Genomic DNA, 27,551 nt, shown 5'->3' on the forward strand with positions numbered 1-27,551 from the left:
TGTGGGATGAAGAAACTGGCAGAGAATTTTTCCAGTCAACAATCTCTCTGAAAACTTTCAAAATAATTTCCTGGACCATCCATTTTGATGACCGTGATCACAGACCATCTCCACGGCTGAGAGACAAGCTAGCTGCCATCAGGACAGCATGGGACAAGTGGGTGGCCCGTCTACCCCTGTTTTACTATCCTGGGCCCAATGTACCCTTGATGAGCAGCTGATGCCATTTCAGGCTCGCTGTCCATTCCGGCAGTATATACCATCTAAGCCTGCCAAGTATGGTATAAAGATTTGGGGCTGCATGTGATGCTGCTTCATCTTAATTTTAAAAAAGGAACAAAGACGAGTGACATTTCTGTTTCTATAAATCTGATTTAACAATGGTAAAGTGAACAAATTCAACGTATGTGTTGTTTATATTACTTGCAATTGGGATGATGTAAACATCTGCTGAGAATATAAAAAAAAAGGTTTGATTATGTTAAATTAAAAGCCCCAAAATGCAATGGCCCCACCAGACCCAGCAGGACTCCTTGTGCAATTAAAAAAAACAAAAACCCTATAAGGGCTAATGAGCTTGAAAGTCAATATTTAGTATGACCACATTTATTCTTCAATACAGCCTTTAAGTATTCTTCAAGAATGGTTCTCCAGGCTTCTTGAAGAACATTCAAAGCTTTTCTTTGGGTGTTGGCTGCCTTTTGTTCCTTTCTCTGTTCCATTGTGTGTTTTTCTATCCAGGTGTGCTTTTATTGCATTGGCAGTTTGTTTGAGATCATTGTCATGCTGAAAAATGTAGGTGTTGTCAATCAGACACTTTCCAGATGGTATTACATGGTAGATTAAAATCTGACGGTACTTTTCCATGTTGATAATTCAAGACAAGCTCCCCATTGCCACTGGCTGAAATGCAGCCCCAAATCCTGACAGAGCCTCACCCGTGTTTTACAGATGGCTGTTGACACTCACTGTTGGACTGCTCTGCTGACCTCCTCCATACATATCAACAATGATTTGAGCCAAAAATTTCACATCACTCCAAAAAACTTGTTACCAATTTTCAGTCTAGTTTTTGAATAATTTGGCATACCTAAGTCTTTTCTCCCAGTTTCTCTTCCTTCAAAAATGCTTATTGACTGCCACCCTTCCATAGACACAATTTCTGAGGCTTCAGTGAACAGTAGATGGATCAATTGAAGAGCCAGATGCATCTTTGAGGTCCTGTGCCAGATGTTTATTTGATTTTTTCCTATTTCTTAAGAGCCTGATTTTCAGATACTGTTCATCTGGTGTAGATAGTTTTTTTTAGTGCTGCCACTTCATCTTTTGTCCTCCACATATCTGATTTCATAATTTTTTTAAGGACAGACTGCACACTATGTAGTGTGAAAGAGTGAAAAAGCAGCCAGTGTTCAAAGAAAAAAATTGAAAGACCTTCTGAAAGCCCAGTGAGCTATTGTTCAAGACCACTTAAAAATACAAGAAAGCCTGGTTCCTTGGAAGCAAAACACAAGGAAATGAGGGGTGGCTTGAGACTGTTGCACAGTACTGTATGTCATTTTTATAGGTACCATAGGCCCAAATATTGCTTCAAAACCAACCACACCCCAGCAACCTCCTGAAGCAACCTCCAGAACCCAAAGGATGTGCTGCCAAAATCTGGCGCAAGACACCAAAGAACACCGCCAGAGGGCCTGACATGATAGAGCTATTCCGGTGGCAAAAAGGAAACTAAGTAATGTCAGGCATTTGATTGATGGTATATTATTAGATCGATATTGCCTGAAAGCAGAATTGCTAATGCTGCTGAAGTCAAGGTCGGGCTATTCTAACTATTATAGTGTATGCAGTCATTGTCCATAATGCAACAGTTCACAGCCTCCAGTATTTTATAAGCTGGTCAAATGTTTTATATGTGAAACAATGATCTAGGCTACAAAGTAACTTAGTTCCTGTCATATAGTGGGGTGGTTTAATACTTTCAAATTCACCTCAGCACATGAAGTAAAATAGAAATACTCAATGACCAGGGATGATTCATTACAGCACAATACCTGTCTCATTAGCAGGAGGTCAGTCAGTCAACAACTACTTTCCACCATTATATACAATTAAATCTTCTTAAAGGCAATCTCAAGCTGGCCTGTGATGTCCTGAAAGGAAAACAACCTCCCAACAATCAGTAAGAGGATGCATTATGCTGTAAAATCTCAATGTGAATGACTGCAATGAATCTCTGCTGTTATATAACTTGATTCCAGTGCAGTGTGTTTCATCACTGACACATACACAGACAGTCTGCAAGCGTTCAAATAATTTAAATGTTCATGTAGCATTGGGAGTTATTTCTTCTTTTATGACAGGAATATTTTCATTCTAACATCTTTCAATTCAGTTATCCAATTTGTCACCCTTTGCCTACTTTATGTAAGCCAGAATGGCCCTCCAGAAAAACTGTTGCCCACTCCAGCTCTATGCTATAGTTATTTTTAGAAAATGTATTTGTCCTGTAAAGACCCACCAATGTAACAACTGTGCTAACTTATGGGGCAGCCAAAGTAATACCTGGTTCAGTCGCACAGGCACTTTGGCTTACTTGAGGGATATTTCTATATAGCAAATGGACTTTCCAACTGGCTCAACCTTGAATATATGGGGAGCTGATCTGCGAGACATCTGGACTGCCATTTAAATTTTTTTTTTTAAATATTCATATGAATGGGTGAGTTTGTCCAATCTTTTGGCTGGTACTGTATAAAATAAAATATTATATGATAATTTGTTTATATCCTGTTTCTTTCTTTTTCTCTGTTTTTTCATCTACAGATGTTCTTCTGTTACATAAAATAGTCTATGATGCATCAAATCACAGCAGTGAGTTGGTACATTGTCAGACTAATATGCAGCATAATTTTATATTCAGGACTGGTCCAGTATATTTGGGAAACTTATCTGGTTCATTAAGCATCAAAATAGCTGAAAAAGAGGAAGTGTGGCTTTAGAAATCAGGGGGCAATGCACCTGATGCTGCATTCCCTTGCAGAGCTTGTTTTTGCAGTACCTGCTGTGAATTATACACTGCAGTGGACCACACCACCACACAGTGACTGTGCTGGAGGTATTCCCTGAACTAAGTGCATTTTCTGTACAGATCCATATAGCTAATTGGTCTGCATCAAAGCAGTGTGATTAGTACTCTTAGTATACAATATGCCTGAACAGTGGCTCACTGGGTGAGTATCTTTTATGAGGAGCACAGCCGTGCTTTTTGTAGCTGATTCTTCTTGTAGCTGATTCTTCTTGTTTCTTGGTTTTGGTCCCTTAAATTTGTTCATTATCTTTATATAGGCTTTAATATGTAGTGCATGTGTGACATGTTTCCTGTAATTTTCACTTAAGCCTAAGAAATACATGCAATATTTTTTTCTACTATGGCTCACAAGCCAGCAGCTACAGAGCTAGTTTCCGTTCAATTCACAGTCTCATTATAGCAGAAATTGTCAGCCATTTCTCGTGTTACTTATGTGTTTTTTGCTTTTATATCCTTTTCAGTGACTAGGGGAGCTGTGAATTCCTAAAAGCAATGGGATGTATTTATTTGAAGTCTAGAAATGTTTTAATAGCCATACCACAGAAATAAAAAAAGCTAACTCTTCTGAAGTATCCGGGATCCAGAAACTTATCCACTGGTGGGACTATATAAACTTTTCCAGACTCTAGACTCTGTGTGAGTTGTACCAGTGTGCTCAGGATTTTTCTTTTCTTCCAGGCTACTCACCATTTCTTTCAGTTCTTATCAAATTTATCTTAGATGCTGAAACCCATGCTTCCTCACTATAAAGGATTTTTCATCTTTTCATTCTGCCTCCCTTTTCACAGTTTTAAGTGCAATAGGTAAAAGAAATCTACTCCATTTATGGGCTATATTGTTTCTTAAATTACAATAGGAATGTGCAGTCATGCTTCACAGAGAATTATTGCAGCAAAATTAAATTATTACTTGAGTAATTACTTTTGCAAGGGGAGTACTGTAGCAGCCTATGATGACATTGAGACTCTAAGGTTTCTGAGAGTGAAAATAATACATCTCTATGAGCACCCGCTATCTATTGTATTGAGGAAATTAGCCTGTAACTAATTGTAATGAAGAACATTCTTACCAGTTAATTAGTTGGTCACTATTGGTTCGGACACTTATAAATTCAACTCACTAGAATCAATACCCATATATCTAAGCTTCATTTATGCCCCTGAATTTTAATTAAACTAATGAAAGTTTTTCACAACCCATTATTCACTTGCACAGGGAAGGTATATAGGTCTACTTTATTCATCCAACCTTTCAAAACTGCAAATTCCTTTATTTAGTGCAGCTTGGCAATTTGCCCCAATGGAGACCATCTACCAAATTCTATTAAAAGTGGGTTTGCTTTTTTTTTTTTTTTTTTAAAAAAAGGAAGGCAATCGTCTGGGCTTCTTTCAATCGAGTAGATTTTATTTTAAAGTTTATTTTGAGTTTATATTAACTGGTCTTTGCCCCCTTTTTCTTTAGCTGCACTGAAATTATAGCATCACGTTCACCTGTCATCCACTTTCTTCTTTCTGACATTTATAGTTCAGCTGAAGAACACAAGGTGTACTGCCAAAATAGTCTTTGTTTCCCTATAAACTCTGAAGTCTCTTCCTTACTTTGTGAGAAAATAGGTGGAGCTCATGGTCCTACAGCTTTGTTGGTTATTTTCCTACATTATAATTGATGGTCCCTGATTACTATCATTGCAATCGACCAGTCATGCTGTTGTGATGTCATAGCTTTACATCTTGAGGGAAAAGTCTGGAGATTGACTAAAGGCAGCAGTCCTGAGGTTTTCTGGCACAAGGTTATAGCAAGTTATTGTTATGCAGTTGTGAAAAATGTCTAACCCAAATGTATAACTAAAACATAATCTTCTCCTTAACCTGACCACATATAGTTTTGTTGCCTAAATCTTACTAAGCATTAAAAAAGCTGGGAGTGTAAAGGTCAAAATAATAAGTCAGCTGCTTGACTTGCCTATAATAAGCCACACATTACATTCACTTTTAGTTTAACACTGGACGCACGCCTGAGTATCCTAGGTGAAAGTACGGCATTTGTCCCATTCAGCAAGCACAGCCGTCTCCCTTTGCAGATGTTCTTGCTCTTTATATTCTCTCAGCTAACTTCCTAAAGTCATTATGCTGGGTTGGGGGGGGGGGGGGGGGGGGGGGGGTCTTTCTGGCAGAAATGTTTAAATGCAAACTTCTGTCACTGCTGTATTTTTTTCCCTCAATTGTGTGGCTGTGACATCGCAACAGTGTATGAATTATAATATCACAGCTGAACACTGATCTGATGATATTGTATGGAATAAATTTGTTTTTCTGAGCTGCAGTCTTTGCGGGTGCAAATATAATCAGAAAATGGACCAAAAATATCTTCTGAAACTTGTTACTACAAAAGAGTTATTCCGTGAGAGAAAATCATATAAAAAGCGCAACAGATCTCAGCTGTGCTAACTAGAGCTGTGACAATAACTGTATATTGATGATAGCCATCTTATAAAAAAATTAATACTCACATAGTGTCTTGACAGACAGACAGACAGACAGACAGACAGACAGATAGATAGATAGACAGATAGACAGATAGATAGATAGTCATTTTTTTCCTTTTATCTGCTTTAGTACAGTTTAGATTACAGATTCACTTGCATTTTGAATGTATGATTTGCAGAAGAGACCCAAAGTAGCACATTAATTTGAGTGATAGCTTTGTTATTATTGTTGTTATCAATTAGCCTTTTGGTATGGTGCACTTGCCTTTGGTAAAATGTGTCAGTGGAAAACAGGAGCTGTTGATGCTGAAAGTAATCCTTTGTATGCCAATCTAGATATTTCATTAAAAATCTGAAATTCTTTATCATGAAAGAATTCATTAAAAATGAAAAAGTCTCATCAGTTTTGTGTTTTAATAAATGAACAATGTCTTTTTGTTCTTAAAAGTGCTCTACTGGAGATCTGATGTCTGTGGGGGCCTTTTGAGTACGGTGAAATCACTGTTATATTCAAGAAACCAGTTTGAGATGTTTTGAGCTTTGTAACATGATGTATTATCCTTCTGGAAGTAGTCACAAGAAGATGGGTCCATTGTGGTCATAAAGACATGCTACTTAAGCCTACCTCGGAATATGAGCAAGAGATATATAATTGGAGCCATAATCTGTTAATCTGTCCCCTGGATTAACAAGGTCCGCATAGGGACACACTGATGGGAAGTGGCTCGGACATCACCTGGATTAACAAGATCCATGTCAGGAAATACCTGAGGCCTTAGAAACTGCTAAGCAAAGACAGCCTTGGCTAATCACTTGAAGAGTTATACCAGAGAGCTAGAAGCCAGGGGGATAAACTAGATGTTCTCCACTGAACATGTAACATGTAGCAACAATGCTCAGTGGCTAGTGGATCTGAGAGCAGACCACAGCAACCTCCCTAAACAGGATCCAGTGACTCTCACAGTGGCAGACATCCAAGAAAGAGTCTCAAATAGCAAGAGTTGGACAGCACCCGGCCCTGACATGATTCAAACCTACTGGCTAAAAAAGCTAATTGTACTCCATGAGCACCTGGCAGCACAAATGAACCAGCTGCTAATGGATGAGATGCATCCAGATTAGCTAACCAAAGGCCAAACAGTCCTGATCCCCTGAAGGGACTGGTCCCAATACAATACCGGCCTCCGTACAACATTGAGTGGCTAAGGTGAACAGGCACATGTCTCAATACATGTCAGAACTGAGGGGATTGCACTACCAGAAGGCAACACTGCAGACATTGAGGACAGCTACAAGTACCTTGGAATCCCACAGGCAAATGGCAACCATGAAGAGGCCACTACGAAAGCCTCAACCGCCAAATACTTGCAGGGAGTAAGGCAAGTCCTGAGGAGTCAGTTGAATGAGAAGAACAAGATCCGGGTAATCAACATCTACACCATGCTCATCATCAGATACCCTGCTGGGATAATAAGCTGGCCAAAGGAGGAGACAGAAGCCCCTGACATCAAGACAAAGAAGCTTGCCAAATCCACCACTCTGAAACTGTACACTAGGTGGAAGGAAAGAAGCCTAGGATTAGTGAGTGTGAGAACCACTATCCAGGATGAAACAACAAAGATTCATGAGTATATCAGGAATATGGCCACAACTAATCATCTGCTTAGTGAATACCTCAGGCAACAGAAACCCCAGAAAGAAGAGAAGCAAGAACAGGAACGATGGAAGGATGGGCCCCAGTACAGCATGTACCACTGGCCAATAGTAAAGTGGCTTATATCGAAAAACTGAAAGACAGCACAGAGGTCAGGGGGTCTACCACACCAGGTGCAGGCTGTGCAGAGATGCCCCTGTGATAATCTAGCACATAATCGCAGGGTGCAAGATGTTAGCAGGCAGAGCATACGTGGAACACCATAACCAAGTGGTTGGCATCATATAGAGGAACATCTGTTCCAAGTATGGCCTGGCAGTCTCAAGTAGGAAATGGGATATGCCCCCAAAGGTGGTTGAGAATGACAGAGCTAAGATCCTGTGCGAATTCCAGATGCAGACGGACAAACTGGTGATGGCTAACCAACCGGACATGGTAGTGGTGGACAAGGAGAGGAGGAAGGCTGTAGTGATAGATGTAGTAATAACAAGTGATGGCAACATCAGGAAGAAGGAACAGGAGAAGCTCAAGAAATACCAAGGACTGGGAGAAGCGCTACAGTATGTGGAAAGTGAAGGTAACAGTGGTCCGTGTGGAAATCGGAACACTCGGGGCAGTGAGCCCCAAAGTGGGAGACTGGCTTCAGTACTCTCCAGGAACAACATCCAAGATGTTTGTCCAGAAGAGTGCAGTCCCAAGAACAGCTAAGACTGGACCCTCAAGCTCCCAGGCCTCTGGTAGAGGACCCAAACTTGGAGGAGGACAAAAGACCACTCATAGGGTGAGTGGGGAACTTATTTTATATGTATAAGGAGGGAGAGAGAGAGTTCAGTTTTATAATGCTGAGTATTCCTTGTCCTTACCTTACTCTAACCTTGACAGAGGGTGTGTATCATTTGCAAATTATGCAGTCAGCCATCACAAGCAAATTTATGTAAAGGGACTCAGTGGCTGTAGAACATTCACAATACACACATGTAAAACTGCAAAATGGCAAAACAGAATATTATATATATATATATATATATATATATATATATATATATATATATATATATATATACAAACAATGCAGACGCAATACACTGTAAAACAATAACGGTCTCTTCCAGTGTTGAATGATTTTTGTTAAATGCAGTCTCATTGCTGTACTAATAACTTCAGAGTCGTTAATTTAAAATACTGATGCCTACTAGCTGTATGTACCACATTAAAGCCCAACTTCAGACAGCTTCCCCAATCAGTTTCCCACCAACTGATTTTCTTTCACTACTTTTCAATACACAAGTCAATTATATGATCATATTACAAGAATGCCCCACAGATCTATAGCTGTGGGCAAAACTGACAAGTTGTTGTACCTTTTTATTCATTTTCCTTTTTGTCTGCACAACTGAAGCTTTCATGCCCAGGTGAACTCTCAGAAATGATAAACAGGGTCCTTAATGGCTTTTGTAATTTTTATGAGCACGTGAAAGGTACACATCAGTGGTTATGTCTGCATACAGATTAGTGACATACAATATGATGTTTTTTGTCTAGTGCTTTGCCATATGCCAATTTAGTAAATCATCTTGTAAAACAGGCAGGTGTTTTTCCCCTAAACCACTTCAACAAGAGTGAAATGAATGAAGGATCAGAGCAGCGATTTGTATTGTATTAAGGCAAACATCTGCTTGACAAAACAATAGTATTTGCTAAGGTTATGCATGTGCATATCCATGAAAACTATACACAGGCAGAAACACGTACACACAAAGAGGAGAGTACTGTAAGTTATACAGTTTATTGCGAGATTGAATGCACTTATTTTGTATAAGGCAAAGCAGAAAAAGTTTTTCAGCTGTAAATTGTTTTGTTGTAATATTTACAAACTGCATGTGCAGGTAGGTATGTGTGGGAAGGGTGATATAATAAGTTTATTGTCTGTACAATGAAAGTAATTTTGGAAAGCAGTAATCCCCATTCTTGAGAAAATTACTTTGCCTAAGTCATCAGCAATCTTTTGAATTAATTTAACAACTACTAAGCTAGCTTCTTAACAAAGAAAATGTATGAAAACACTTAAATGCAGTAGGACAGCAAGCTAACTGTGAGCTAGCCCAAGCAAAGTCATTGCTTCTTGTTAGAAATTTGAGGGCATGTTATTCTGTTTAGATAATAATAACAGGTGGGATTATGCCATATGCCATTTTCTTCATTCTTTGAATCAGAGTTTTCCTTCCTGTGTTATTCAAGCAGCACTGATAGGCATGGACGCACTGCTTATGCAGCGTGTCATTGTTAGCAACAAATGGTGGCTCGATATTTCTCTAAAGCAGTGTTTGGAGGGATTTGATAAAAGAAGCTTTTTCAAAAATGAAAGAAAGTAACAGGGTGAGACTACAAAAGAGTTTTCACCTGTTACTGCAGTTAGCTGGTCTAGCTTTTTAAATCCAGGGTAGAATATCCCAGCTACCACTGGGCGAGAGGCAGGCCAACACAGAGACACAGACGACCCATCTGCAGTCACATTCACACCTATGGGAAATGTCGAATCACCAATTGAACTAACCCCACTAATGTCTTTGGACTGTGGGAGGAAGCTGGAGTACCCGGAGGGAGCCCACGCAGACAGGGGGAGAGCATGCAAACTCCACACAAAATGGTCCAGGAAAGATGGCGGATTCAAACCCAAGACCTTCTTGCAGTAAGGCTAACCACTGCATCATTGTTCTGCCCTAGTGTGGCTTAGTAGTTTTAAAATGTTTTTGTCACGTGGTACATCATATATAACAGCACCATTTTACATGCTTAAAGTTGTGTAAATCATGGTGAATAAAACTAAATTAATAAAATTAATTACAAGGCATGGCAATGTATGGCTGCACTTAGTTTCAGAGCCTCTGGTCTAGCTACCCTACAATAATAATGATATGGATGTGGACCATTTCTTAAGCACAGAAATAAAGAGATTATCTCGATGAAAAGTGTTCATGCCATAATTCATTGGCTCTGGAGCATGAATGAGGAATAACTCATGATGCATTTTTTTTTTTTTTTTTTTAGGTTGATTTGATGTTAAGAAGTAAAGCAACTAACCAGAACCTTTGTTATAGAAGAGTTCCTAATATGTATTAATTTTTATCTGAACTTGCATGAAAAATTTGCACATATTAGATGAAAATTTAAACATTTATTATCTTTGGGGCTAGGCTGGCCCTGATAACTTTATTTCTCATCTTATATGACAGATTACTAAAACTGAAACAGGCAAATTATTTTGTTGTTGTTGCTTTTTGTGATAACACATTTGAATTTTTTTGTGAGGCAGATATGGCTTCCAGCTGCCATCCTCCTAAGCCACTGACTCTTACAGATAAAACAGTAGTTTAGGTCACATACTGTGATTAAACACACAGACTCTGCAAAGGGTTAAAAATGTATAAAAGGGAAATTTCTGTCAAATAGCTTTGATTTTTTTTTTTTTTTCATTTAAGGGCACTAAACATATAAATCTAATGTCTTGGAATCAGAATCAGCATGACCATCTGTTGCTTGTCACATCCCCCTATTTCACTTGTTATCTGACTCTCCACTGTCTATTAAAGCTGAAATGCCAGGAAAAACAAATATTTCAAAGGGCATGTCCCCAGAAATATGAGAAGGTCTAGCAGGATATTCTTCTGTGATTTAAAAAATATGCTCTTGCTTTCCAAGTTTTAAATGACAGTGACTTCTGGTTAATAACTGATATCTAGGTTATTTTCCTCTATTTCAGTTCTTAAAGAACAAGAACCTCATGTTCTTACATTTTTAGGTATGTTACACACATTTTTCTTCTTAACAGAATCCTAAACAAAAAAATAGACATATTGAACAGGTTTAAAGGTCAAAGTGATGACCAGTTGCCTGCTTAGCTCAATAACACTTACAGTAAAGCCCCATGTTTTCAATTTTTATTGTTATGAAATGGGAAAAAAAAATGTATCTGGGAATCCGTTGAGAATTCTGTGTTTGCCTCAGTAATGCCTTAGAGAGAAGGTGACGGGAATTTAATTTGGAATGCTCACACACAAAACAAAAACATCGGCAGCAATATGTCTTTCTGAAATAATGTCCTGATTACGCTGAATATCTGCAGACAATGCTGCGAGCAGATTTCATTGGGGCTGCCAAAGAAATGCTTCTGAAAAGTTTTGACAGCTTATGATTTAGTGAGGATTTTAGGATTGCACAAGAAAAAATCCCAACCTCATACACCACACACTATCTGTCATTGCCCACAGAGAAGCAACCCAGCAACAGCTCGGCTTTTCACGGCACTGCGAGTAGAGGATTACTTTGCAAGCAAAGATTGTGGAGCAGAGTATGTTGGACTTTTATTAAAAGTTATTGACCTCATTTGTAATCTCTAATCAGGCTAATAATTAGGTGTGTGATCCAGACATTACCTGAGTAATTAACAGGTTACAGTTTGTGTATATGCGCATAATTGTTTAAGTGGAAATTGTATCATTTCTTTATCCTAATGGTTGTAGCACTCAGTGGATTGTATTTGTCAGCTCCAACAATACATACATAAGTTTAGGCAATGCGCTAACTTTAATTGCAGTTGGTGCAGTCCACAGAAAAACATTTCGTGGATGCTGAATATATATGCTTTGCTAGTATTAATATCTCTAGGTTACCACAGCAACAACCATTCTTCCTGGGGTCCACATATTAAATATGAGGAAGACAGATCATATTGTTATAATAAAAGCCCTTAAAAACAAATACTTTATGTTCACAGTGACTGATAGCAACTCTTCTAATGGTGCATGTGAAGTTGCTGCTAAATGCAGTGTATCCTGCAGGGCCATTAAGACTCCTTGCCATTTTCATTATTTCACTCTTGCCTTTACTTTAAAGAGTGAATTTACCCAAACCTTATACACATACACTGGAGCTGGTACACAGCCTGCGTCTGATTAGAAATAAATCAGTTCATTAAAACAACAAAAGAGTGCAGTCGAAAAACAGTTTTCCAACATTTGGATTCATATGACTTCAATCCCAACACACCAAATAACACTTTTAAGCACGACATGAGAAAAGCAGCAGTTCTTAGAACTACAGAAGCAAGGAAACAAAGAAATGCAGCCATCTGCTTCATTTGAATTTTCATTTCTTTAGAGCCCTTTTCTTGGTTTCTTTCAGCACAGTGCTTAAATTTGTATCTCAGGGTGTGTGACCCTGTGGTGAAGGGGAGGGTGCATGAAAATCATCTGTCTAAACAACTACATGTGAGAATCTTGAACACCTGTTACTGTGGAGCGAGTGCCTTGACCTTTTTTTAAAAAAAAAAAAAACAAAACTTCAGGGTACCAAGTAGTTTTGTTTCAGCCAACACTTTGAACTGAGACAGTATTTTTTTTTTTAATATAGATTATAAATATGGATTAGAATACTGATGTGACACATAGAAACTGTTCAGACGGTGATCAACATGAGCAGACCCTCACTGGGTTTTGGACAAAGTCTACACTGACAAGCCTGTTGAACCTGCATTTGAAACTCAGCACAACATAAGTTGTTGGCTACCATATAGCAGTGTAGTATTGCAACATGGCATTTGGGTCTTCTAACTAAAATAGTATGTGGATTGAGTTTGTTGCTGTAGCACCAGGACTGCCCTGAAAGCTGCCTTTATGTCTGCTCATCATCTCTTGCTCGTTCTGCTCATAATGGAGTATAATGCCTTTTTTATGAAGTGATGAATAGCCAGGTATACACGTTAACACGTTTTGTATTCTGCACATATTTACTTTTAAGCTTGACTTGGATCCTTCTTACTGCTCCTATAAAGGCACCTTAGCCACACGATTAGGGTCTTTATTGGGGATTTTTGATTAAATCACAATACATCAAACACTGTGTAATACCCGCACCTGGCTTTCTTAATAGCAGAGTTTGTTTGAACTGCATCTGGGCATTTATTTTACTGAATATCAAAAGCTGTTTTCACTGTGTGTTCCTCTTGTTTGCTGAACTCTCTGTCAGTGAGCATTTCGGTAATAATGACAGAGTGGGAGGGCCACTCTGTGCAACTAATAAGGACAGCGATCGAGCTGGCGATCCCACTGTGACTTTTATTTCCAAGTCTTGGAATCCGGAATCGGACTGGTCGTATCCACACATGGACTATGCTTTTGCCGCTGTTTTTTTGTTTGTTTTCGCATTAGAGGAAACTTTATCAGCTACTGTAAGTAATTATGGATCAAATTAATTTCACATTAAACGAAAAAAAAAAAGAAGATAAAACACCAAGAACGGCATAACGTAGAAATCAGCGTGTGAACTTATCGAAAATGCATTTTTTTTTAACTAGCACATTTTGCATGTTTTGTCAGGAAAGTGTGTTTTTGTGTAGTTTTTTTCTTTTTAAACTCGCGGCTTCATCCGTGTAACTTCTGCTGGGACACATGCCTTAGAAGCGGCTTATTTCTGATTTGTTTACAGCTCTGCGTGCGTAAACATGCACCCATATTACATTATTTGATGTCAGCAAATTGCGTAATATGCTGGACACTGAACGAATATGAAGTACAACGTTTGGTAATTATTAATAAAAAATGTAAAAAGCACACAGCCAATCAGCGATCGCGCTTAGAAACACGCTTCTTTGAATACTGCAGAGTTGCACTGAGTTACTGCCATTGACCGAAAGTGGCTGAATGAATGACGGATAAACCAACTTTAGTGCACGAGGTTTAGCTTTGTGCCTGTGCCTTCCTAAAGCTGTGTTACATGCAGGGTTATAGCCTGCATGTAACTACCTTAAACTGCCGCTGTGTCCGTTTAGATGATGCAGATAGAGCAGATGGTCAGGCAGCGTTTGTGTGCACCGTGCTGCACCGGCTGAAGCGTGTGGATTTTAAAGTTGCAATTTAACACACACAGAACCGTCAATAATAGGACTGCGATATGTAAAGGTATTGAGTAACTGCGACAGTAGGGTCCGGCTGCAGAGCTGCTGCTATTGCATACATTTGCAGAAATGACCAGAATAACATTACTCCTTCACGCAGACACGGAATCTGATATCTCTGTGCTGCTGCTTGTCTATGACGCTTGCATAGCTGTAGTAAGTGGCATGGTCACTTCTTTACCGAGCACCATGATGCTGTAGGCCTGCGTGCAAAACTTTATGATCCAGTGGGAGAAGGCTTGGAACATGGATGGGAATTATATTAATATTACTATATTAATTTGCTGCAGCTGTATTAAGGTCTTTGGGGGTCTGTTCAGCAATGTCTTCAGGGTTTTCATCCGTGGTGGAAACAGATAAAGGTGCACCAGGAATGAAGAAGTACAGTCAGGCAACAATGCTGTCACAAATTCCAAATCCCCCAAACTGCTAGTTCACTATGAAGGGACTTGACACTTTTCTGTGGTATTGATAAATGTGTTTCATGGCTAATGTTAATATAAGGTGATAAAATAGATTTTACTATGCTCAGTATCACAAGTCCGTTCATATTCTTTTTTTCCCCCAACTTGAAGTCCTTGAAAGTCTTTGAAAAAGCCACATGAATTTTTTATTACATTCTGAGTTCAGCTATCAACATTATTTTGGCAGCGCACCATTTTTTTTGTCAAGCAGAGCAATCAAGTCTTCCCTGAAAGTGCTAGTTTTAAAAGCTCACTAAAGTTGAGGGTACTTTACCGACTGTACTTTGGAACAAACACTTACCATCCAGTGTGACTACCCTAAAAATGTGTGGCGCCTTTGCAATGGCATGAGAGCAATCCAGAAGATTTTGTTTGGCAGCATAGTGAAATGGTTCAGGGGACTTAGTTGTAACAGGAGGTTTCCAGGTTTGATCCTTGCATGTGATATCCTTGAACAACAAAGTGTTGATTGAGTAGTACATAAATAAAAGATCAAGGCTGTGGCAATATGATCAAGAGGCCAATCCCATATTAAACTTATCATACAATTACTCTGTCAAACATACTGTAAACATAATTTGGGATATTGATTAAAAAAAGAAGAATTGTGGGAGGAGAGCAGATGAACAGACTGAATGAATTGTAAGCTGTAAATTGAGATGCTTGACTCACCGGGTAATCAAAACTTAAAAGAGAAACATGGGTTTTTGCTGAAGTGTAAACATCACTGTATGGAAAATGTTAATGAGAACAAAACAGTGAACAGCTCATTCTCCATGTTGACTGAAATAAATCCACATTTAGGTAGAGGGACATTTGAATGCACAAGGGAGCTGGGTAAAACAGGAGAATCAGACACACTTTAGTGTTGAATTCAGTTCAGTCATGGTTCTAAAAATGAAAAAAAAAAAAAAAAATTAAAAATGCACATGTATATGATTTCTTCCTCACTTAATTATGGAAAACTTTCCAAGGTTTTACCTGTGACAAGTTTGCAAAGCAATCACATGATTTACTTGATCACTGATTAAGTGCTAGATTGCTACATAAATCCAGTTAGTAAAAGTAAGTAAAATATGCTGTTACCCAGTATAATAGCATGCTTATAATAAAGTGGGTAGAGCCCCACTGTTTTCTTGTGTCTGCTGTTATTTATAATACAATATTTAGTCAAGGCTGAAGTAGGTTGCGCTTATTCATTATTTTATCCTGTTTCCATTCAGGTTTTCAAGTGGACTGCTTTCTAGAGTCAGAGCCATGATTTGCTTGCTAAGGTGGACTGCTCTCATTTGGACTGTGAGTTCCATTCCTTGCACTTTAGGGATGGCAGTGAGCGAACAAGCAGGTGCGTGAGTTTATTGTCTGCAACTTTCTGCCTGTAGCAGCATATTCCTTTTAACAAAACAAGATGATTGATGGTGATAGTCTACAAATGAACTACTAGCTTAGGTATTTCAGGCAAATTATCTCACCTACAGTATTAATGCCAATTTAAGGAGATATAGAGAGAAATATGCTGAATCTATTTAAAAATAAATAGACCTATCGTCTTCTTCAAATTCAGTCTTTTGCAGTTTTCTTTTGTAATGACTTTACTTGAACCAAAACTTTAGATTCATAAATATATTAGAAAACTACCAAAAATGCATAAAGTTGATTTAAATTTCATTTTTTGTGAAGCTGATTTAGGCATGTCTCGAAATTACATCTCACAATCTTGCCTCTTCATTTTTTTTAATGTTCAAACAAAAGTTTTAAAGACTAATGGGGGAAAAAAAAGCAAACTTTTAACTGATTTTTCTGCTCTGATGTGTTTTTCCCCTTAAGAAGTTTCTGCCTTCAAAATGACAGGAAATCCACAGCGGAAATTATTTCATGATGGAATTCATCACTGTCTTTTCTGTAATCCTTCTCAAAACTGCTTCCAAATATAAATGAACATCTGTACCCAGCGCAAACAATTTCTCGGTTGCTTTCTCCTAGATGGCTCGTGTCCCCCTCTGACTGTAGAGGAACACAGGTTTTCTGATATTTTAGATCGTCCCCTGGAAATCACAGGTAGGTACTGAATGAACGCGGCGGCTTTGTGGAGATGTAAACATCGGCTTGTTCAAAATCTAGTAACACATTGTAATCCCGTTCGCAGGATTTGATCTCACAGAAACGTTTCTTCTCCGAAAGGGAACAACCGCAGAAGACCTGCCATCGTTTCGATTAGGAAGCAGTCCACTTATTAAGCCAACAAAGTAGGTAGCATTCACATCTGTGCTAGGGTGCATGTGTGTGTGTACATTCTGCATTATTTGTGCTCATGTTATTCACTGGGAGAACACCACACAATGCAGGCATGCTGTAAAGTGTGTGGCCAAGGCTGTGAACAGCACTAAACTGCAGGTGATTACTCTTTGGCTCCTTCATGTGCAGGTTCTAAATGTAAAGTCCTGCTTATTTCTCTCCACTCAAATACTGCAAGACTTTATGATATTTTACTGCTATTACATATCTTTATTGTGGTGACCATAATGAGAATTTGAGCTTGCTTACTTCGACTGTGTAGCCATAACTGAATTTCAGTTGAACTAAGGCAACCCAGATATACCCTGCTCAGAGCAATAGTTCCATTTGCCTTGGCTAATAAGGGCAAGCGGTGAGGTGAGCTGGTAGATGGGGAATAATTTGAACAGAATTAATATATATTGCATTTATTCTTGAAATCTCATAAGGGCAAAAACTGGGACATAAAGGAATGGGAAAAAAATCCTGAGCATGTATAATAAGACAGAAATATTAAAATAACTATGTAAATGACACATTCACTTACTGAAGACCTTTATTCCCTGGTCAACCAGCAGGGTCATGATGTGGCATCCCTTTGCTGATGCTGATATAATGATATAGGAACACCTGATATTATATAGTATTCATAAAAGCCTATTGCCCTTTTACATTTGTATCACACAAGACTTGCGCAACTTATAGTGAGGTTTTGGACTTTTAAAAATGTATCTTGAGCTATTCATTGTTTTGTGTCCTCGGGTTGTAACAGTGAAAGAGAACGCTTTGTCATTCTTCCAGAAGGGCAGGATATATTTAGTATTTTTATATGCAACTGTAAACATTTACTGCCTCTCTCTCTCTCTCTCTCTCTCTCTCCCTCCCTCCCTGGCTTGGTGAAAAAAAAAAAAAATCTTTGAGCCAGGTGATTTGTGATCTGCTTCCCTGTTCAGTCAACCAGCTGAAAATACATTCACTTCAGCTCTTCACTCAGTCTGGGCCCATAGTGCAAGAAGATGCTGCCTCTCAGTGACGCTGCTGACAGTGTCATTGGTTACAGTGGCAGGACTGCGATCCCTCTCATATCCAATTATCTAAGTACTTTGACAGGTGATACTGCATGTCAGCTGAGGAGGGAAAGCGAGGGCAATTGCACGAAGCAGGAGGCCCCAGTGCCCCCTGCCACAGCCAGTAAAACATTGCTCACTCCACTCGGAGCATATGCAGCAATAGATGCGTAGATATGGCTGATGTTCTGCCCACTCCTTGGCACAATACACATTACGGTTCATAGAACACTGCTGACACACTCGTGGAACATTTGTGTGAGGGAGCACATTTGCCCGACAAAAAGCAACACATATTCATCCATACAGTATTAAAGCAGAGTGTTGCAGTTGCTCCCAGCATATTTATAGCATATTTATGTCTGCTCTTGCTCTCTTTGCATCGCATAATAACTTGTGTCTCACATCTGATTTATATAACTGATTTATATGGATTGCATTTTAAATACATTTGAATGAATCTCAACTATCCGCCTTACAAATTGTTGTGTATAGTTCAGCGACTCAAGCTCTTAGAGCTTCAACAGAATTTGCAAGGGTGTGCGTTTCTGTGTTCAGGTGGTTAGCAAAAGAAAAAGAAGTTCAGATTTGTGTAAAGTGGCAGGCAGGTATTGTAGCTTTTGTTTTTGTTTATTAGCAAAGCAAATTAAGTATAAGCAGGAACTGAATCAACACTTCTTTTGGATCTAACTGCAAAATCTCATAATGTGGCTTATGCTGAGATATAATGTGTAAGTGTTTGTTTGTGTAACTTTTGGGTCAGCTAATTAATCATACAGGCATTATTTGAATCCATAGTGGTGCTCGACCAATATCCGATTTTTAAGACCGATACTGATATTTGGTGATCTGAAAATGTGATAAACCGATTATATCGGCCAATATTTTTTTCCTTTCAGAGGCATAAAACAAAAACAGATCCTAACATTTGCTACGTGTAGGTATTTATTTAATAGTTCACGTTCTGCCCAACTCTGCTCAGATCAAGTGGTTGCTGCATTTGTGGTGTTGCCAACAGGGAAGTTGTAAAATGTAAATCGCAGTACTTTCAACCAGCATATCTCAATTTGTGTTGCACTTGATAACTTTGTATGCTGCACTCACTTTGCTTTACTTTTTTCAGATGAGATCACTTTTTTTTTTTTTTTTTTTACTTTCACTTGCTGTTTGGTTCTTTTGAGGCATCAAAACCATGTAATTAGGAAAAGATCAGGATTTGTGTTGATACTCCCTTTTAGTGCATTAGCACTGCATGTTAAATGTGCTTTAAGAGCAGCCAGTCCGCTTCTGACCAAGTGTCCATATGTGACAATTTGGGCGTGAAGCTGTTCCACTCTTGCCACAACAGCACCAATGCCAAAGGACACTTCTGGGACACCAGTGGCTTTGACACCCTAGGAATGAGCTCATCTTACGCATCCCAGTTACCTACATACACTTCAGTTGTACAAAGTAAAATATCCTTATTCCAGATCAAATTCACACCAGCAAAAACAGCTCCTCTGCCAAATGTAAACAAAGAAGTGGACCCACACTGGGAAAAAGACGTTACAGACATTTGGAGCTTGAATGATGGATCTAGGGTAAAACTGCACCAACTGCACAAAGATTGAATGTCAATGATGAGGATATGAGCCAACTAGGCTTCCATTTGAGATTTGATTGTTTCAGCTGCAGCAATTTGATTCCTCCAGCTCACTTTAAAGAATCTTCCTGGATAGGATTTCTTACAAGGCAGGAGACTTAAGTCTCTTCCATAAGATTGCCTGCCAGAAAGGCGGTGTTGCTGTGACAATTCTGTCAAACCCCTGTCCCTGATTATACAAGACGTAGTGTCAGCCAAGCAATACAGCCAGTCAAGAGCACGTTCCAAGAGTGGTGACACTTTCCAGAAAGCACATGGTCATTCCTTATAAAAATGGAATTAGCTCTGATTGTAACTCTTGAGTTCCAGGGTGTTACTCTGTGATCTTTTGTGCTTCTCTTATTGTGGTTGTGCACAATATTGTACTAAAAAATGTTTCAGTGCTTTGGCTTGAAACCAGACCCCAATTCTTCATACTGTGGAACACAACCCTATAGTAAACAGTCATTATAAGGTTTGCAATGAACCAAAACTTTACTAATGAATGTGATCTGGAACACATTTCCTTTTGTTCCAAAGTATATTTGCCAGTCCGAATGATTTCTATTCAAATGGGACTTGTAAAAGAAAATGTTGGCAGAATCACGTACAGTATATTGTAAAAGTGTTTTGCCAGTGTAATAGGGAAATTGAATGCAAATCCCTCTAAATCATGCAGAGTGGCGCCTTCCCAAAGAATCAGACAAGCGGTGTTCAAAACAACTGACACAGAGCTCCACGTTTGGCCACCAGGGCAGTCGACATGAGGTCAGGGTTGGGCGCAATCACATACAGAGCTTCTAAAAAGTTGTTTTGGCAATGTAGCAGTGAAATTAAATGGATTTTTATTTTATTTCACTCATTATCACCCACTAAAAATCATGCAGAGTAGCATCTTAACAAACAATTAAACTGAGTTCAAGATAACCAACAATGAACTCCAGGTTTAGCCACTTAGCCACGATGTCAGTCAACACAAGGTCATCACCTTTAACCCTCTAGGCTGTCAGAGAGAAGTGTGTCGCACCAGGCCGTGTTTTGACATAAGAGTAGGCTCATTATGGGACTTTGTGAAAAATGGTATGAACCTGCAGGGCCCTGAAAGAAAACAGTGCCACGAGATGAAGTGCGCTGCAAAAGCTCTCAGAATTCGCTTTGATTTCATGATGTTTCTCGCATCTTAATAACGATGTGTAATCCGTTTAGTGCAAGCCGGTACTGTATGTGCAGCCTTAAAGTGTTCTACGCCGCATTTATTTTCAGATTCCCACTTTTATAAATTGCCACATCACTTTTGATATTGAATTGCTGCTCAAATAATCCTTTAGCCCCTTAGGCAACAAATGACCTTCCCAGTCCTCGGCCCCTCGCGGAAGCATTTGATTTTTCAGGAGCTTTAACTTGGCATATTTATCATTTTAGTCATGTACCGTGCACACCGAAATCTCAACGAATTCAAGGGACACAATAGAAGAGGGTAGGAAGCTCTGAGAGAATAGGAGATGATATATTGGAGTGAAAACTAATTTCCAACCTGTCTAAGGAAACTCTCTCTCCCTTCTTCCCCCAGGCTGTGCTCTGCCTTCTCAATGACCTTATCATTGCATTATTATTATTTTTGCTGATCTTGATTTATTATGTTTATGCTCTTCCACGTTTGGTTGTTAATTTGAGTGTGGAGTTAGGGCTAAGGTTATAGTGTTTTGAAGGATACAATATTTTGTTTCGTTTTTGAACACAATGTGTAAAATAAAGAAAGGGAGTGGGGGGGGTATGGGTTGAGAGATGAGTTAGTGAGTAAGATGCAAATCATTTGGGAGTGGGTGTGATTTGAAATATGATATTGTTTTTCTTATATATTCCATATTTTTCCGCGTATTTTTCTTCTGCTGGAAGAAGGTGTGTTATTTGACTTTACAGGGAGCGGCTGAGGTCATAGACATAAACCTGCAGCTGCATCACACTCTATAACCCTGTAGCTGTGCATGCACATCGTATGTCAGCGAGGTAAAAGATTGACTTCTGTGACTTTGGATCAATGTCTATATGCTTTCATCCATCTGAGTGACAGGGAAGCCTGTATAAAATTCATCACGCTAAATGGAATTAAGTTTGTCAGGCTTATTTATGTGGATGTCTCTGCAGCAAGAGGATACTGAAACTATATTGATCACTGAAGTTGATTGGCTGGTTCGTTACTCAGCCCTTGAAAGCTTTGAACTGCTTACATTCTGCATTGAAAAATTAAACTGGACACTATTATTCGATTTTTAGGATATTTTAATATTAAATTTAATTTTGGTGTTCTGTATGAACCCGACTCTGTTCCCAATGTTCTTTTTTAGATTGATATTTCCAAATGGTCTTCCGAGCGAGTACTCCCTTGTGTCCATCTGGCGGGTAAGAAGGACTACAAAAAAAGATCGCTGGTATCTTTGGCAGATATTTGACCAGTCAGGAGGCAGTCAGGTGAGTGCCAGTATATATTTTAATTCTGTGTATCAGTTTGAGTATATTGATATGTTGCAGTAACGATCCTGTTTTTTACACCTCAGGTAACAGTTGTGGTTGACGGCGGTAAGAAGGTGGTGGAGTTTTCTTTCCAGGGCCTGCTAAAGAACACTCTCCGCTACACTTTTAAAAGCCGTGACCTCCATGCCCTGTTCGATCGCCAGTGGCACAAGCTGAGCATTTCTGTACAGACCAATGTTGTCTCCATTTACATGGACTGCAAACTAATAGAAAAAAGAGTGACTGATGAGAGGGCAAGCATTGACCCCAGTGGGCGCTCACTGGTCACTACGCGAATAGAAGATGGACGGCCTGTAGATGTATGTCCCATGATAAACATATCAGAAACATTTTTTCTCATATCTTCCATTTGCTATTTGGGAATTTCCCAGTTTGTTATTCAGTGTGTTCACTTTGGATCAGTTATGAACTACTCCTCACAGAAAATATGCAATGTACCCCCTACTGCTTTCAAACAGCATTCAAAACATGTGCACAGGTGCATAGTTTTTTTAATCTGTATAAATCTTCTGTTGTGTCATATGTGTTTATCGACTGCATGTATAGTGCTGTGCAAAAGTCTCGAGCCACCCCATATTTCTTTAATTTTGTTTCCAAAGAGTCAGGGTTTCATGTAACTTTTTAAAGTGGTCTTGAGCAGTAGTTGTTTAGGCTTTTAGAAGGTGTTTCAGAGTTTTTCTCTGGACATTTGCTGGTTTTTCACTCATCTTCAAACCTGAACATTTTCAGAGGAATGTCTTCTTTTTTGTTTAGTTAGTTTTTTTTAGGCCACTTAACACTGACCTCTGAATCATTCACACATAAAAAAGCCACCTCATTCAAGGGATGAACCAGTGCTGTGTCTATACATATCACACAACTTAGCAAAGATCCAATTTTAAAATGTATCTTGAGGCACTTTGTGACTTGCAAAAACACATAATTTTTGTCCCATTTCTTTAGGTGAATCCATGAAAAATGCCAAAGATAGCACAGTTTGACAGGCATAAAATAATATTTTTGCACCAACCAGGTGATTCTCAAAGAGCTATATGTTAACTTGGCATTTCTCGACATGGTGTGCAGTTTTTTGGGGGGAAATTTGGGGAAGCGGTGGGCAAAATCCCCCCCCCAAAAAAACAGAAGTGGTAGGCCTAAAGAACTATCTACAGCAGATGAACAGTATCCAAAAGTCATATCCTTAATAGGAAAGAAATCCAGCAAAGAAGTAACACAGGATCTGCGAGATGCATCTGCTCCTGATGATCCATCTGCTGTTCCTTGAAGCCTCATCAGAAACTGTCAGAGGAAGGGTGGCTGTCAAGAAGCCATTCTTAAGGAAGAGAAACAGAGAGAAGGCTTGGGTATCCCAAATTACACATACAGATGCACAGAGGTAACAAGTCTTAGGTGAAACCTATTTAAGGGAATGGTATGAAAGCAAGCCTAAGAGAGTTTAGGATGTATTGAAAAATAAAAATGATGATATCAAATACTGACTTTCAAGCATATTAGAATTGTACAAACTCTGTTTTAATCCTTATATGATGTATCCCCATGTATGTTTCAACATGCCTGGCTCAATCACTGCAATATTTCCCATTTTCTTAGCAAAACAAAGAAATGAGAGCTGGCTCTTGACTTTTGCACAGTGCTACAGTAGATGGATGTTTCTATTGTAGTGTAAGTCCCCTTTTGAAAGCTTGGTTCTGGCATTTTGGCTGTCAACAGCTTAGCTTTTTTTTTTTTTTTTTTTTTTTTTGCTTTTTTAGCACATTTGGATGAGAGTCCTTTTTTTTTCTTTTTTTTTTTTTAGCTAATACTAGCAAGGACGGTTAGCAAGCTGCATTCATAGACTGTATGATTGCATCTGCAGAGGCATGTTTTCCCATTTAGTTCAGATAAAATACTAGAATTTCACTCACCAAAACTGGTGCACAAACTTCTTGGACAAGCTCTTAGGCAAAATGAACCACACAGCAAGCCACATCATTTGTCAGATAATTGCAGTAAAAATAATCCAAAGGCTACCAACACCAGAAACACACTCCAGAGGTCCAGTTACATCACAGCTAGCTAGCAACCTAGTTGTCACTCACCTACCACTTAAAGCAGTAGTAGTAACCCCCATTCAGTTTTCAAGAAAGGAAGAAATTAGCTATAAAGAGTGTATTAGTTTACTTTTGACAGTCATGCACTACTGCAAAAGAAACATGTCTACTGTGCAGTAAACATTTTATTCAGGTCAGGCACTTTAACGCTGGAGTCTGTTGGGTTTCTTTTGGAGACAGCCTGAAGTGACTGCTCAGTGAACTGCATTTGTTGGCACTTCCGCATTGGCTTCATTTTTCAGCCCCGGAGGTGGCCAAAGTGCTAAAAAAACAAAAGGTCGTCTTGCCATTAGGTCAGCCATGCCTCTGGATAGACCTTGGCTTAAGGAGGATTAACAGCTGATTTTTTACCCTGTGTGACTGATAATAGCTTAAGTAACTACATCTCAAAAGAAAACAACAACATAGGTGTCAAGTTCTCCACTGAACCAGTTGCAAGTTCTGTAGAAGTTGAAGCTTTTTTAAAAAAATATTATGTTAATAAAATGTTATGTTTAGATGTGGTACTTTAGAGCTGTTTCGCAGGCGAGAGGAGTTGCGGTGTTAGGACATTATGGCTACAACAGCTGACAAGTGAACAAATTGTACTTCACTTCTTAGCCAGTGATGTGTAGACATTTGTCAGTTAAAAGAGAAGCGTGACGAGATGATGAAACTGTTGTATAATGCAGTGATTGTCTCCACAGATTGAACTGAAACAATTTCTAATCTACTGTGACCCTTACATGGCTGAGCTGGAAAATTGCTGTGAGCTCCAGGAGCCAAAGGTAAAATGCTTTAACGCCTCAGAACAGAACTCACTTACTGTTTATTGTAAATAAAAAAACAATAATAGTAAGGGGCTAATGAGTCTTTCACAAGTTAGGTTTCTTGTGTCTTGGTACCATACTGTCTTCTGCAACATACTGTACTGACCAACTTTAACTAATACATAAAAGTATAAGAAGGTTTTTGTGTCATCCACAAGAGCACGCATCCCCAGTTAGAAATGCACTAACAGAGAACTTCCATCATCATAAAATCATTAAGAGCTAATGTTGCAGTGATTCCAAATGGAGATATGACCTTTGAACTTTCACCATTACAGATCTCCCTAAGCATACTTCCATGCCAGTGTAAAGTTACTCATAGAGAAGCCTCACAACCTTGAGAAGGGCTTATCACAGTTTGCAAGCTTCACATAAGCATAAAAACTCAGGTTATCTGGGTGAAGTGTGCTATATGTGGCGGTGGCTTTGCTTTTTTTTTTTTTTTTTTTTTTTTGTGCCCTGAAGTGAGAATACAAAGGAAAGCGTCTAAATAGTGAAATTTCTTTATTGATCCAGTGTGGAGCTGAGAAGACATTTAATGGGACTGCCCCTCCCCTGGTTTCAGCTCAAATCCCCCTGATGCTGTCTCAGCCGGCCTCACACTCCAATGACAGATGTCGCTGCCCAGCTGAGAAGGTACACTCAATTCAACCCAGCAGGGACGTCTAATTGAGTAAATGTAATGGCCGTTGTAACTGAACCAGCATTTGATTTGACGCCACGTGTACTCAATCCGATATGGGCATTCTAGAGACAGTTAAACACCATTTATATCAAAAACTATTTTCCTGCAATGCCAACCAAACACATTACAGCCAAAATGTATATACAAATGCAGCTATAATTCTCCCGAGCATGGCAAAGATACACCGTGCAATAGATCTGCGAAGCCGTAAAAGGATTCTTTCACCTGCAGATATTAATGTTCGCTTCAATAATAACCTGAAATGGTACAGCTGCTAGGTGATGTCCAATTCTGCATCTTCTGTCAGTGGAAATAGATATGAGATACAGGAATATACTCAAATGATAAAAATTCTTACATTTTCAAATAACATATGACTAAAAATGTCAGTGCTTACTGCAGGTGCTGTAAATATTGCTTTACTGATAAAAATATATATATATACATATATATATTTCTGTTCTTTTAAGTACAGTTGTACATTAATCACAGGCATGAATATCATAGTCATTTTGGGCTTTTAATGATTTTTTTGAACTGTTCTTTTTGCGGGGATGGAACGATTGTACGGCATACACCTTTAAGGACTTTAAAAAACAAGAACTGAGTGCACAAGTTTAACATTTTTTTTGATTTTCTCTAATTCACACAGGATCAAAAGTATATATACAGGCTCAAATACATACATACACTCACGTAAATTTTTTAACAAGCAGTGCTGAAAGTTTTACAATATCTTTAAGCTTAACAAAGATTAGTGGGGGTGTATGTATATATTTGAGCCTGTGCATATAATTTTGGCCTTGTGTGGATTAGAGAAAATCCAAAATGAAGTCACATTTGTGCACCCAATTTATATTTTTTTTAAAGCCATTAATTATGTATGCTGTACAATCATTCTACCCTGGAAAAAGAACAGTTCAAAGAAATCACTGTAATCTCAAAATTACCATGACATTCATGCCCATGATGAGTGTAAACCTCTGACCCCCACTGTACGTCAAAAGATTTTTGTTGATAGTATAAATGTATCTACATATAATTTCAGTCCTGCATCTTGTGTTTGCACAGGGAGAGGCTGGTCTTCCAGGTGTAGTTGGACTGCCAGGACAGAAAGGAGATAAAGGGGAAAAGGTAAGGGCCAATTTTTTAGTGCCTTGTGATAAATGCACACATTTGTCTTGACATCTATTCAAGAGGAAATTGAGTTGTTCAGGAAATGTTAGTGATTTCACAGAAGTCTAAACCTGAGGTTGTCAGCATTGTGTTCAGCACCTTTGCTGCAAATGACCATGGTTTTGTTCTCAAATACTCTTAGCTGCACCCGTGAGCTTTCTTTGTGGGCAATGTTGCTGGTTTTTCCCGGACAGCTACAAGGTCTAAATGTCAAGAAAGACAGCAAGTCCCCGTAGGGCACATTTATACTTCATTGTTAGAGGAAGAGGAATAGATGTTTCTTTCAGCAATAAAATGTCTTCCGTGTTCTTCAGTCAAGGTCCTTTGGAGAAGCTACCATGCAATTACCTTGAAGCATTCAAATTTCCTCCCAAATATCCCAAGCAGTGTGAATTGGTAAATCATACATTTGCTCAATCCCTTGAAAATAGGTATAGTTTAAAAAAAGAGAGCGATTCATGATAGCTCACTAGACAAGCAGAAATGTAAATTGTAAATGCCCAGTCACTGAAAATTGTGGGTGTTGTGTCAGTTGGAGGACAAGTAAAACATGAAGGAACCATCAAATACCGAGACAAAAAGTGTTATTATTCCCTAGACAAATCACATTGTTTGGAGAGTCAAATCCACTTTTAGCTGCCTGTACAA

At 38.8% G+C, this 27,551-nt stretch overlaps 1 protein-coding gene across 2 annotated transcripts in view; it reads left to right on the forward strand.

Moving 5' to 3' along the window:
* Positions 1-9,888: 9,888 nt before the first annotated feature.
* LOC115793189 (collagen alpha-1(XIX) chain) overlaps positions 9,889-27,551 on the forward strand; it is a 113,038-nt gene continuing 95,375 nt past the window's right edge. The window contains exons 1-9 of one of the 2 annotated variants that reach the window (XM_030748055.1): positions 9,889-9,919; positions 15,870-15,991; positions 16,630-16,704; positions 16,793-16,892; positions 21,957-22,080; positions 22,167-22,442; positions 24,920-25,000; positions 25,559-25,678; positions 26,799-26,861. In XM_030748055.1, coding sequence (XP_030603915.1) covers positions 15,904-15,991; positions 16,630-16,704; positions 16,793-16,892; positions 21,957-22,080; positions 22,167-22,442; positions 24,920-25,000; positions 25,559-25,678; positions 26,799-26,861 — 927 coding nt within the window. In that variant the 5' untranslated portion in view covers positions 9,889-9,919; positions 15,870-15,903. Of the gene's footprint in view, positions 9,920-13,327; positions 13,457-15,869; positions 15,992-16,629; positions 16,705-16,792; positions 16,893-21,956; positions 22,081-22,166; positions 22,443-24,919; positions 25,001-25,558; positions 25,679-26,798; positions 26,862-27,551 lie in introns of those variants that run through there. The other variant, XM_030748053.1, reaches the window with a different exon arrangement.

This window comes from Archocentrus centrarchus, chromosome 15, assembly GCF_007364275.1.
Source record: "Archocentrus centrarchus isolate MPI-CPG fArcCen1 chromosome 15, fArcCen1, whole genome shotgun sequence".
Taxonomy (NCBI): Eukaryota; Metazoa; Chordata; class Actinopteri; order Cichliformes; family Cichlidae; genus Archocentrus; species Archocentrus centrarchus.